This window comes from Schistocerca nitens, chromosome 2 (assembly GCF_023898315.1).
Source record: "Schistocerca nitens isolate TAMUIC-IGC-003100 chromosome 2, iqSchNite1.1, whole genome shotgun sequence".
NCBI lineage: Eukaryota > Metazoa > Arthropoda > Insecta > Orthoptera > Acrididae > Schistocerca > Schistocerca nitens.
The window spans coordinates 180,568,629-180,582,820 of record NC_064615.1 but is presented as its reverse complement, the minus strand read 5'-3'; the positions used below and the strand labels follow the sequence as shown (position 1 = coordinate 180,582,820).

General features: G+C 37.6%; 1 protein-coding gene across 11 annotated transcripts in view; it reads right to left on the bottom strand.

The window, feature by feature from the left end:
• LOC126235858 (protein Mpv17-like) overlaps positions 1–14,192 on the bottom strand; it is a 294,748-nt gene that overhangs the window by 187,005 nt on the left and 93,551 nt on the right. For 7 of the 11 annotated variants that reach the window (XM_049944737.1, XM_049944735.1, XM_049944740.1 and 4 more), the window contains exon 2: positions 4,602–4,677. The exons of the other annotated variants lie outside the window; for them this stretch is intronic. In XM_049944737.1, coding sequence (XP_049800694.1) covers positions 4,602–4,669 — 68 coding nt within the window. In that variant the 5' untranslated portion in view covers positions 4,670–4,677. The remainder of the gene's footprint in view (positions 1–4,601; positions 4,678–14,192) is intronic. 11 annotated transcript variants of the gene reach the window in all.

Here is a 14,192-nt window from a genome sequence, read left to right as displayed (position 1 = left end):
CGTTTTGGACAGTGAATTGATAACATTTACAATTACAACACATGTCAACCAAAGCTGGTGAGTATTTTTAGGATGTCTGCTCCAATTTAATGTCGACTCAAGTTAACGTGCCAGTATTTATCTTAAAGATTATCTATGTGAAGAATGTCCCAAAATAGAATCACAAATGAAAACATCATGAAAGTACAAAGGATTCACCTAATTTTGTCCATAAATTTGTTACTGCTTATCAGATATGGATCCATCACTTTACACCAGAAGTAAAACAATAATCAAGACACTGAGTGGAAAATTTAAATACATTCTTTCATTTACCCCAGCCAAGTAGGCAGAGCACAAGGTTTTGGATAAAATATGCACTAACAACTGTAGAACCTTACAAAATCACTTAATTATGGGGCCATTCCACCACACTCAAAAAAAAAACTTTTTTAAATCAATGATTATTGTAGATAAATTTGTTGCAGTCGAGTCCAAATTTGACTACTCTGTATAAAATATACATGGTAACAATGTAATTTCTTTGTGGTTGAGGATGCAAATCTACATATCTGATAAGAAAGCAAGCTCTTGAACAATGCTTTCAGTGACAAATTTTCTATGGTATGGTGTGATTAATTTTCTATATTTTGATTTTTGTAGCTTTTTTTGTATTTTTATTTTTATAACTAATGCTATTAGTAACATGTAAAATTTCATTGTTGTGCTGTAATACAAGCATGCCTTTTAACACAGTCAATATATATCTGTCCCATTCAGTCACAGTAAAATAAATCATTTTATATTATTTAAAAAATACTAATGATATTTTGAGTGCAAGTATGCTTCATAAGTAATAAATATAAGGGAAAGTCAAACAATGGAAAATTCAGGATGAAATAACAACAATATTACAAAAAGGATAAATTGCTGCTCACCACACAGAGGATGCGCCGAGTCACAAACAGGCACAATGAAGAGACTACTACAGATTTAAGCTTTCAGCCAAAAGGTCTTTTTCAGAGAGTTGAACTTAAGTCAATTTGAGTGCTTTCTATTTCCGAAGAAGTTCTTTGGGCTGCAAGCTTAAATGTTTAGTAGTTTTCATTGTGCCCGTCTGCGACTCACCTCCTTCTCTACCTGGTGAGTAGCAATCTATCCTTTTAAAAACACGCAGGAAAATCTAATAACATGCAAATAATCAGAAACTTTGAACTTCATATTAGTCTTACTATAAATTATAAAAAATGTTATTATTTATTAGGTTATGTGTTTTTTAATATTTCTTCAATTAGGAATAAGCCTTGTGTGGTTAATCAGTAACATTTTCTATTATATTAGCCTAATACATCATGGAAGTTAGTTCATGATAAGGGCATTGCTGAAGGAGTTGGTGGTGTGTTCAAATGAATAGTATGGCACGCAGTTTTTGGTGGAAAATGTCAGGTTACAAACACAGTGTGCTTTCATGATGTTACCAAGAAAATACATAAAATCAACTGGGGTGACATGTATTAATCAGCTTAAGTCTTTATCTGATGCAGCTATTCATATACCCATGCAATACTACACTTATTATAGATTAAAGACCCTCACTCCATCTTTCCGCCTGTGTACATATCTGTATGGATTTTTATACAGTTGTCACAAATAGATATACTGATTCGGGAGGAATGCTTGTGGGTATAATTTGTTGTTGCAGTAATGATTAGTGTCTAATATAGTTGTTACCTGTTCCTTATATAACTGGCATTTGGAGTGACGCCCTGTGAGAATGATGGAAGCTACAAGTTGGTCAACTTGATAAGAGGCAGTATCAGGTAGGAAAAGCAGTAAACAGCTGCTGCAATTTCAAAGGAGCAGAGAAGACAGAACAATCTATACCAATGGTTGTCAAACTGCAGTCTATGGGCCACATCTGCCCCAAATCAACTGTCTGTGGGACCCACAGTTCTCAGCCATTTTTATAACAACAAATTTCTAGAAAGCAACAGCAGAATCCATAAACTTCAACTAATGTTAAGGCCTGCTTAAGAGGCATATTATTCTTGCTCAGTAACAAATAAAAATTCTTGCAGATGCAGTAATATTAGACACCTAAAAAATTTACAGAAGAGACTGAATTCACTAGCATATGCTGTTAGGATCCTCACTCAAAACTACAAGCTGCTCATCAGTGCTGACAATGTATCATTGCAGTATACAGTCACTACTTATGTAGAGAATAATTTTTTGGGGGAGTTCCAAAAATACTACAAAAACATTTAGAATACAGAAAAAGATCATCAGAGTGATAAAAAAAGCTAAATGTAAAGATTCCTGTAGACCCCTTTTAGAGGAGTGTATCATTCTGGAGCTGTTATATAACCACATACCTTCTTATCTAAAATGCATACCAACATTAAATGCACTTAAAGTTAAAACAGTTCTTGCTTGACCAATGCTTCTATTCTTTGTCTGCGTTTATGGAACATCATAATAAGTAAACCTCATTTACCAAATTTCACTAATTGTCAATTCATAATATAGTTTACACTGTTCTTATCATGTCATCTCACTTAATAACTGCTATTATCATATGTAGAAGCAATTTAGTACACCAACCTACTTTGTTATGCATTTTTATTACGTCAACAATGTAGTCAAAATGACTACTGTATTGTAAACTAAATAGGTTTACCACTGTCCTATATCACATGTACAAACAATGTACGAAACTGATTCTTGGACCAATAAATAAGTAAAAGATGTGCTTCATTTTAACTGATGTTGGTGAATTCAGCCATGAGCTAAGTAAAGATTGCCTCTTACCTCAGGGGCAGAGCAGTAAGTAGTGGAGCCACTGTGGGATTTTTAGAAGGTTGTGTGTGTGTTTGTGGGGGGGGGGGGGGGATATTTTACTGTCTTCCTATGCTGACAACTCATCATCATATGCAACTCACACCAACCAGCTGCTATTGTATAAGTTTCAAATGGAAGTAGCATGGATTAATGAATGCACATTATAAAGATGTGCATCTTCAAATATGATACCTGTTTGTAGCAAACAATATGAAATCAAATTAAGAGTGCTGTTATGCAATGCAAAGGGTAGAAGAAAAATGACATTTAAAAGAATTAATAAACATTTTTGATAACATCTCAAAGTACAACTACAGCTATTAATTAATATAACACACTAATTTATGTAGGTAACAAATTAAAAGTAAGATCAGTACAGTAAGAAGAGAAAAGTAGGCAGGGTGGGGAAAATGATCATTGCATAGCTTTTGCCCTGAGCAGAGCTGCTGCCTTCCCAGAAGTGGTCTGACTAGTTATAATACATTTATTATTTGAATGCATGGCATCAGTTCCATCAAAAGAACACATGCCACACAGATCCCACACCTGTGAAACACTATAATTTTGTAAACTGAAGGGGGATCACTGATATCAGCCACAGCGGGACATTAAGCGGAATCAGAGGCGACAAGCAAAAATGCATACTGGACTGGGATTCGAACCCGGGATCTCCTGCTTATTACACATGTACAGTAACAACTGCGCCATCCAACACAGCATTATCGCATCTCCACGGATTATCTCGGTACACCTCAAAGTCAGTCCACACTCCCATCAAGTGCCACCTATCCGCAGTTACTGTCCATTATTCTCCTGTTCACTAATGAGAGATTCCCACAGGAGGTCGGACATATTTGTGCATTCACAATGAAGAAAGTGGGTCCACTGCTCAGCCAGGCTCACCAATTATTTGAATACTTGGTGTCTGTTCCTTCAAAAGAATAGATATCACGCAGATCCTGCAGCTGTGAAACACTGTATGTAAACTGAAGGGGATCCTGCTATCAGCCGCAGCGGGACATCAAGAGGAATCAGCGGCAATGAACAGAAATGTGTATCAGATCGGGATTTGAACCCAGGATCTCCTGCTTACTAGGCAGGTGCGGTAATCACTGTACCATATGGGAGACAACCTTATCGCAATTGCACGGACTATCTCAGTACGCCTCACAGCCGATCCGCACTCCCATCAAGCGCCACCTATCCACAGTCCCTGTCACATTATACTCCTGTCTGCTGCTTTGAGATTCCCACAGGAGTATAATGGACAGGGACTGTGGATAGATGGCACTTGATAGGAGTGTGGATCGACTGTGAGACGTACGAAATAGTCTGTGCAATTGCGATAACACTGTGTCCCAGATAGCACAGTAGTTTCTGCAGCTGCCTAGTAAGCAGGGAATCCCGGGTTCAAATACCGGTCCAATACACATTTTCACTCATCACTGCTGATTCTGCTTAATGTCCTGCTGCAGCTGGTAGCAGTGATCCCCCTTCAATTTGCATATAGTTATAATATACACCATTGTCAGTAAGACTGACAAGAGTTTTAGCTCCATGGTTTCTCCTGTGGATCACTAATGCCAACATGGTATCTGGTTGGGTGAACTGGCCACACTGCTCATTGGAAGAAGTGGCGAAGATGTTTACTCCAAACAGATGAAACTAATTTCTAATATTTTTGTACACAAAGCTATCACCCGGCATTCTATCCCTTTGTGACAGTTTTGAGTTAATAGAGTCTTATTATTTAAAACCGTGTCAGTTCCGTTTTATTTTACCTGACACAAAAGTCCACTTGAAAAGAGTTCACTGCTGCTGCTTGGTAACGTTTCAGATACTTGGGCATGTAGAGGCCTAGAAAATAATACATGAAATCATAACAACAGACATTGGATCCTGTACTGGTGGCACTGACCACATTACCCGCTTAGGTACAAAAAACTGGTGACTATGTAAAGCCTTCAGAAAAATGCATTTAGTTCCTAAAACTATTATTTTCTTTTTGACTTAAAAATACATGTGATAACTTATAGCATGTAGATTCAAACTGGTTAAGCTTGTATCAGTAACCCAATTTTAGTGAAAATTCAGTTTCTCTTTGAGTTGCAACTTTAACTAAAACAAGTAAATATTTATATACAATAAATAAATATTTATTTATTTCTGTGTGTGTGTGTGTGTGTGTGTGTGTGTGTGTGTGTGTGTGTCGTTGGCAAAGGCAATTGGCAGAAAGCTTTAAGTGTGAAAATCTTTTTGTTGTGCCTATCTGCAACCCAGCATCTCCGCTATATGGTGAGTAGCAACTTCCTTCTCATAATATTGTTACATTCCATCCTGGATTTTTCATTGTATGAAAGATTTATTCAAGATATTACAAACAACATTCAAGTATTTGCTTATTTATGTTGATCTGGACAAAAACTGAGATAATATTCAATTTTTATTTTGTTACATGAAAATATTTTTTTTATAAATTGGAAGTATCTCATAATCTATTCAGTATTAAAACAAAATAACAGATTATTAGAGAGACAATTTGTTACAGATACACTAGCTGCCTGAAATAAAAAGACTAAGAACAAGCTGTTCACGCACTACTTAGAGATGGGACATTTTTGTCTGATAGCAGTTTCATGGGCTTCAAAAAATCCAGCAGATCTAGTGTCAAAAATACTAAGTAGATAACTATCAATCTTTTCAAGATATAATAATTTTTGTGTGATTCGTCAAATTTAGTTCTTGGACATGATATATTCTCAAACCAAATCAATTAAATTAAAACCGAGAAGTCTTGAATCTTCCTCCCCCCACATACACACACCTTTTTCTGCAGGTACCCATTTAGAGGTGTAGGGAACCACAGACACAGTTATGGACAGTGTTAGGAAGTTAAATATTAATACTTATGAGGTAATTGTTGACAAAAATTCAAATAAGGTCCTCATGTGCAAATTGGAGAAGAGGGCACTAATACCTTTCCCGCAAGGCTTGCCTTCAGAAACCTCACATAGGTGTGGTCTGCATTTCTAAAAATATTGCACCATGACATGGTATCACGATTGGTCTAGCGGAGAAGAAAGCTCTAATGGGGCAAGAAAGGGAGGTGTATACAACACAGATATGGTATGTTACCAGTGTGGATGGTCAGAGCATGCACAATGTGACTGCAGGGCACCCCAATATAGAAGTTGTGGGCAAGTAGGGCATTTGTGAGGGTAATGTTAGAGCATTTACTTTTTGTGACAAGTGTGTGCTCCATACAAGAAAACATTACTGCTTTAAAATTATGTTTAGCATTGTGCAAAAACCAGTAAGAACTTATAGCACAAGTCAGAAAATAAGAGTAGTTATTTCAATTACGCATTGTATTTTATATTAATTAATAACAGAAGCCCTTTGGGATTTTGTGGTTGTGGACCATGACGGTCCACTGGCTCGTGGCTGGAGAAAATTGCAGGCATTCCCATTTTCAGGCATTCCCACTGACATGTACTTGTGTGGTGTACACGTGTGACAAGCATTATTATACGATACGACACATAAAAGCTGCCCACATTTGTTATTGAACATGACTCAGAAATACTGCAGTTACAAGAATATTAAAAAATGTGACAATTATTAAGAAAGGTTTATCGAGCCACCAATGTGGCTATGTCAAAATTTGGGTTACGTAAGTACCTCAATGACCTTCAAACTATGGTAGAAAGTCCAGTAAATTCCACTGGTCCAGAGTGGTTTAGCTGCACAGTGGGAAAGAGTGACTTTCAGTTTTTGGAGTATTTCCACAGTTTGGCAGTAAAGACATCATCCTCTGGCAGCTGTCTGCACATGATGCTAAAGTTGATATTGAACAGTGTATAGTGGTGCTAGAAGAGGCATTGTTCCATTTAGGTATTACTCCCAAAAGTACAGAACTGCACACAGCTAAACCAAATGCTGTGGATAGCCAATGAGACTGCAAATGTGGTCCCTTAGAGATGACTCATCTGACATAACATTGTAACATAGAGGAAGAGCAAGTTGGATGCATATCTGAACCAAGTTATCAGTTAACCCCTTGATGCCTGAATAAATTTCTTCATGATAGGGAAAAAAAAATTATGTCACTCTAGAAGTACCCAAAACACTCAGGACAGGGCAGCACACATCAGAGGCGTTGGTAGCTTCATGAAGAATCTGCACCTATCAGCACTGCCACTTGAAAACAGTTAACCTTACATTTGTCAGAGTTGCACTGCTATGATGCGATGTCCAGTGTTAAGGGGTTAATACATTATGGGTGGCCATTCCTTCACCAGTAAATAAGGTTTTGGACATGGTGCAATGCTTTGTGGCCCAGATCATATCATATTTAATCCTCTGGGAACACTCCGTTTATGCTACACCTGATTTCCACTTGGAATGAATCACCAGTATCAAGTTCTGCACCGCTTCAAACAAGTTACGAAAGAATTCTTGGACCAACCGCTCTGTGACGGCAAGCCCTATGGTTATCACATAAACAAAAAATAATGGATGGAAGCAAAGCTGCAACTTAAACTACCCCAAATGCTACAGAAACTTTGGACAAAATGGAATGTCATTAATTCACAATATTAGACTCGAAACATCAATCGGCAGTAGTGGCTGGGGACTGACTCAAGACCATGTTTACTTTCCATCAGGACATTACCAGTACTGCTGCTTGTCACTTGGAGTTAAGAATGTGTAGGCAATGAATCACTGGCTGCTGGAATGCATTTTATGAGGCCCAATAGCACGACAGTGTACTATGTACTTGGATGCCATACTATAATTTTGTCGAGAGCATTGAGGAGCACATGGGGGAATTATAGAAACATGCATAGCTGACTTTGAATGGCACACTCAGCAATACACCTGGAAACAAGTCGCTCCACAGCAAACAAAGCCCACTATTCAGGCCATATTACTGGCCAAGATGGAGTGTGAATAGATATCCAGCATGTGAAAGCTGAGCAGGAGTTCCCTACCCCAGAAAACGAACTGTGATCCTTCTTAGAACTGACCACACACTACCACAGATTTATGTCCAACTTTGGAGATTAGAGAAACCCAGCACTCACCTTCTAAAAACAGTCGGTAAAGTTCCTCTGAAGGACTTGACAACTAGCCCTGTCCTCAGCTATCAGGAGTACCAACATCCATTTACTTTGCCTTGTCATGCCAGCAAACAAACCCTACGAAGCATTTGAAGTCAGGTAGTGGGTAGATCACGGCATCGAATAATTTATGGCACAATACAGCAGAACAAGGCTGAAAAGAATCACAGTACCACAGAAGAAGGAATGCTCAGCTTAAACTATGGTTTCACCTACATCTGCCTTTATTTGCATGGCAGGCATTGTAAGATGGTAACCAAAGACATCACATTCAAAAGCCTGAAAAAAACAAATACTTGGCTTACATAGTAGGCATTATGCCTTTGCAGGACTGATTACAAAGTCATACTCAATCCGGGGAAAGCTCACAGAAATGTCGAGAGGTTGTCTGATGCTGCACACAACAGAATGGGTTGACATTTCTCTTTCTACATGGCAAGCACAATATAGTGCTGACCCTGGTCATCAGCAGTTGACTACATAAGCATAGTTCTGTTCTGACATTAGGATTCTACATAAGCAGACCCATCATGGCCAACTTATTGCTGTGCCAGCTAGTTTGCACAATGAAGTGCTGAGGCAAGGCAATTATTCAGTTCTGGTGGGGCATGAGGGCTGGTGTGCTGCAGATCAATGGATTGCTGAAAATTATTGTAAGACCAGCAGTAAATGAATTGTGGAACATTTTTGTAAAGATCTGTATGATCTGTGTGTAAAGGACAGATCTCACACATCAGTACACATCTTCAAAGAGGTTGACAGAGTCAAACCAGCCTTTTGAGATGACTGCACATAAGAGTATGCACAAAACTACTATAGTCTTACAATTACTGGCCATTTATCACAATACTTGACAGCGATTACAATCCTGGTACAGGGATATGCCCGATGCAATGTTAACAAAATAAGTATTAAAATTTGGGACACTTGAGGCACATACAACAGACCAACGACCCAACTTCATTTGAGAACTTTGAAGCAACTGTGTCCACTGTTATCAATCCGGAAGCTACAGACTAGCATAGTGCATCCAACAGCAATCAGGAGAATTGTGCAGCTGCACAGGGCAATATGCATAATTTTAAGTCATTATGTGAACAGCCACCACAACGATTAGGGCATCTTGTTCCCTTAACATGTCAACTGAGTGTAACTCTAAAGTTCATGAAAGCACAAACTATCTCCTTGTGAAACTGTGTAGGGGCAAAACATGCCCTCCCCTCCTGAAATAGCGAAACCATCCAAGGAAAAGATATGTCATCTGCATATGATCTTGCAACTACAAAGATCAGTTTGAAGACTGATGAAGAAAGCAAATATTAACGCTTTGGAACGACAGGAAGGAACTCTGCAGGGCAAGCCTGCCTACTAAACTTTCACGTCAGCCAATGGCTGATTGTGATAAATCCATCTATGCTTAAGGACAGGGCAAAGGAATTCGTTACTTACGATAGGGGACCCACATCAAATTAAAGAATTGACATTACTGGTCAATATGAAACTTCAACATCCGACTAGGGCTACCATTGTGCTGTGGTGCTCTAAAAGCTCTGCATCTGCAACCAGCACTTTTTCTATTTTTAAAAAAAAAAAAAAAAACGGGGGGGGGGGGGGGGGGGGGTGTATTGGTGGAAAGAACGAAGAGTGAAGGAACAGTGTGAGCTAATTTTGTCTTGAGCTTCACCTATCCCACCATATGCATTTACGATCACAGGATGTGCCATGATAATTACAAACATAATCTTGATTCCTCATGTACCTGCACACCACTCTAGACAGTTTGCCTGCCCCATTTGATCACACACAGCACAACCATACCAGTTTGGAGTATTTATTGCAGTACATGTAACAATAGTACACGTAACAATGTGAAAATACTGAGTGTAACTTTATTGCCCGAGCTATGAGTATTGTTATCTAGTTACTTAGTTTCATGTTCCATGGATTATTTAGCACAATAAATTGCAATGATGTGAAACAAGTCATTGTAACAATGAGTGACCATGTAATGTCATCAGACAGCAAGAAAAAAAATTCTGGGAGACTGTCAGAAATGATATTCTTCTACTAATTTTCCTGTTAAGTATAGATTTTCAGCAAATGAATGTTAATAAATGTAACCTGCCCTAAGGCCTAACACCAATGTAATAATTCAAAACAGCAAGAAAATTCTCCATTACACATTTTTTCCTTCCTGAGTGAGAGAGCACTGAAATCACTGCCCAGTGCCCTGTTGCACTAGCTAGACAGACATATGAATGAACAGCCCTGAATTAACATTATGTTAACAATGGTTGAGTTTAATGGTGATGTGGAAGCTTTGGCAAAATTAACTCTTGTTCACTCCCTATAAAGTGATGGCAGAGGAACCAGTGAGGTTGACACAGTGAGATACTGCTACCATGCTGCTTGGATGAACTTTTGCTATTGCCACTGCTGCTGCTGCTAGCTGCCACTTCCAAACCTGAAGGGAACCTACCAATTCCTTCAGATCTTGGTAATGAGTGTTTCAACAATCTTCGAGTAGTCATCTAGATGTTTAACTGCTCTTGGGCTTTGCCTGCCAGTGTCTTCCCCTACAGCTCCACTGCTACACTACTCTAGTATTACCATTGGAAAATAATTACTGTGAACCTATTAGCTACCTGGGTAGCTGTGAGGCCATCCTGACAATACACTTGCATCAGATATCCTCTTGAGTAGTGGCACTTAGAAGTCCATGTCATTACTATGTCTCACATAAAAAACCAGCAATTGGAAGTGCATACTTAAAATGTGTACTGATTACTTAGAAATATGTATGTGCAAGTTTGTCAGTAAATGAAGTTCAGACTATGGGATGTGTGGTGGTGGTGGTTAGTGTTTAACGTCCCGTCGACAACGAGGTCATTAGAGACGGAGCGCAAGCTCGGGTTAGGGAAGGATTGGGAAGGAAATTGGCCGTGCCCTTTCAAAGGAACCATCCCGGCATTTGCCTGAAATGATTTAGGGAAATCACGGAAAACCTAAATCAGGATGGCCGGAGACGGGATTGAACCGTCGTCCTCCCGAATGCGAGTCCAGTGTGCTATGGGATGTGTGTTTACAGGAAATTTTTAAAGTAATTTTTATACTACCACTTGTATACATATATTCCATTACCGATATATGTACCTTATCTTTTATGAAGTGCAAGCAGAAACATATTTCTGCATGTATGCACATGTAATCTGTGTTTTACACACAGATATTTAAGATATCTGTACATGTTGTAAGTGTAGTCTGACAGCTGGAGATAATTTTATACATTATAAGGTAATATAAGCATTGCAAGCATTAATTTTTCCCTCTTTTTTTCTGTTGATCTGTATGATTACTTGATAATAGCACAAAGGATGAAATCAGCTTATCACATTTTACACATAGCCTTTGTCACAGCTTAATAAAGAAAGAATGAAGTTACTTACAATTTTATGCAGATTGTGGACTAAAATTCTAAGACATTACTAAATAATAAACTAAACATGATATCTCTCTTTAGACATGACTCCTATAAATAGCCTAAATATTTAGAAACCTGTTTCCTGTATCCTACTAGTGCAGTAAGAATGGTAATTCTATAGAGCTTTCATTCACGTATTAAGCTAGTAAGGCTATACTTTAAAAGTCATCTGCAAATTTGCATAATTGTTACATATGTAATAAAGAACTATATTGTAAACCCACATATTTATTTCTACACAAGTTATGTCAAGTTACTATCTACAATTCACGGAGTAAGCCTGCACAAAGTAAAAGGAATGTTCTTGATACATAAATGAGTACCTAGAAGATGTACGAAATTGCAGCTTAACACTTTAGTTTACAGTAAATGCAGTAAAATTTAATTCAGTGTTAACCCACAACATGATGCCTTTTTTAGGATAGGGAAGGGGGAAAGAAAACGAGTTTTAAGAGAGATTGGCAGACACACTCAGTTTGAGAAAACAGATGAACAGGAGTCAGATTTTACCATACAGCCTCCATTTAAACAGTGTTTAACAGAAAGTAATCAGAAACTGCCAGTTCATCTTCGCCAAAGCAGTTACAATCCCATTAGTATGCAGTATCAGTTATCTTTATTACACCAGAACATTCCGGGACTTAGAAATAAAGTTGATGAACTACTCATTTGTATCGATGAAATGAATTCATCTAACCAAATTGACATAATCTGCCTCTGTGAACATCAAGTGACCACTGATATAGATATGTTAGACATTTCAGGATTTCAGCTAGCTTCCTACTTCTGCAGAGTAGATATGGATGGAGGAGGAGTTGCCACATTTATCAAAAACTGCCATAAATTCAAGAACATTGACATTAATAAATTCTGTTTAGAGCAGCATCTAGAAGCATGTGCAACAGAAGTAGAGTTCCATAACAGATCCTATATAATAATAACTATTTATCGAGCACCTGCAGGAAATTATAATCTATTCTTAGATCATCTAGAAGCTCTTTTGGGTTATTTAACAGGAAGAAACAAAGAAATTTTGATTGCTGGTGACTAATACAGATTTTCTAATGCAATCTTCCAGTAAACATTTACTGCAGTTAGTAATGTTGTCTTTCAATCTAATTCACACTGTAAACTTTCCAACTAGGATCACTAAATCGTCATGGACAGCCATTGATAACATTTTTATAGACAAATCAAAGGAACAAAATCATATCATAAAACCTGTTATAAATGGACTATCAGATCATGACATGCAGCTCCTTGTTTTAGATGTAAATTCTAAGCAGATTATCAAGACTGCTAAATCTGAGTACAGGAGAGTAGTCAATCAACCAAAAATTGAGTGTTTTAGAAAACTGCTCAAAGATATGAACTGGAAAGATGTTTATAGTGCTCATGACATGAATGAAAAATATAACACATTCATGAACAATGTCAGTACCATGTTTGAAAACTGTTTTCCTCTAAAAGTTACTCAAATTAAACAGAAGTCTATAATAAAACCATGGATTACACAAGGAATAAAGATTTCCTGTAAGACAAAAAGGAAAATGTATCTGTCGACCAAGAATAGCTCCAATGCTGATGATTTAGCTAAATACAAGGAATACTGTAAAACATTAAAAAAAGTAATTCAGATGTCTAAACAAATGCACTACGAGAAGAAGATAGCAATGTCAGGGAACAAAATAAAAACAATATGGGATATAGTGAAAGAGCAGACTGGTAGAACCAGAAAGGAACAGGAGCAAATAGCACTAAGGGTAGATGACACATTAGTAACTGATGGGCATAGTGTGGCAAATCTATTTAACAAGTACTTTATATCCGTTACTGGTAGAATGGGACTTTCAGGATCAGTAAATGATGCCCTTGAATATCTGAAACTAGCCTTCAAAAATAGCTTCAAGTACATGAATATATCACTCACTTCACCAAAAGAAATAACGTCTATAACAAAATCTTTAAAAACAAAGCATTCTAGTGGGTACGATGAAATATCAACAAAGTTAATTAAGGCATGTTCTTGTGAGTTTAGTACAATTCTAAGTTACTTGTGTAACCAGTCAATTATAACTGGGACATTTCCTGACTGGCTAAAATATGCAGATGTTAAGCCTCTATTCAAGAAAGGGGATAAAGAGATACCATCAAACTACAGACCGATTTCACTTTTGCCAGCATTCTCAAAAATTTTAGAAAAAGTAATGTACAGGCAGCTGCTCAACCATCTGACCACAAATAACATATTATCAAGAACACAGTTTGGATTTCTGAAGGGTTCCGATATCGAGAAGGCTATTTACACCTACAGTGAAAATGTACTTAATTCATTAAATAACAAATTACAAGCAGCAGGTATTTTCTGTGATTTGTCAAAGGCATTTGATTGTGTGAACCACAACATCCTTTTAAGTAAATTAGAATTCTATGGTGTCACGGGCAGTGCTGCAAAATGGTTCAAGTCTTACCTCACTAACAGGAAACAAAGGGTGTCAGTGCAAGGGACTAGTGAATTAAGTCATCAGTCATCATCAGAATGGGAAGAAATTACATGTGGTGTCCCACAAGGATCCATCTTAGGGCCATTGCTTTTTCTTGTGTACATTAATGATCTCTCATCAGCTACACTGCCAGAAGCAGAGTTCGTTTTGTTTGCAGATGACACAAGTACTGCAATAAATAGTATGTCAAGTGTGGTTCTAGAAAGATCTGCTAATGATATTTTCATGGATATTAATAAATGGTTTAAAGCCAACTCACTGACA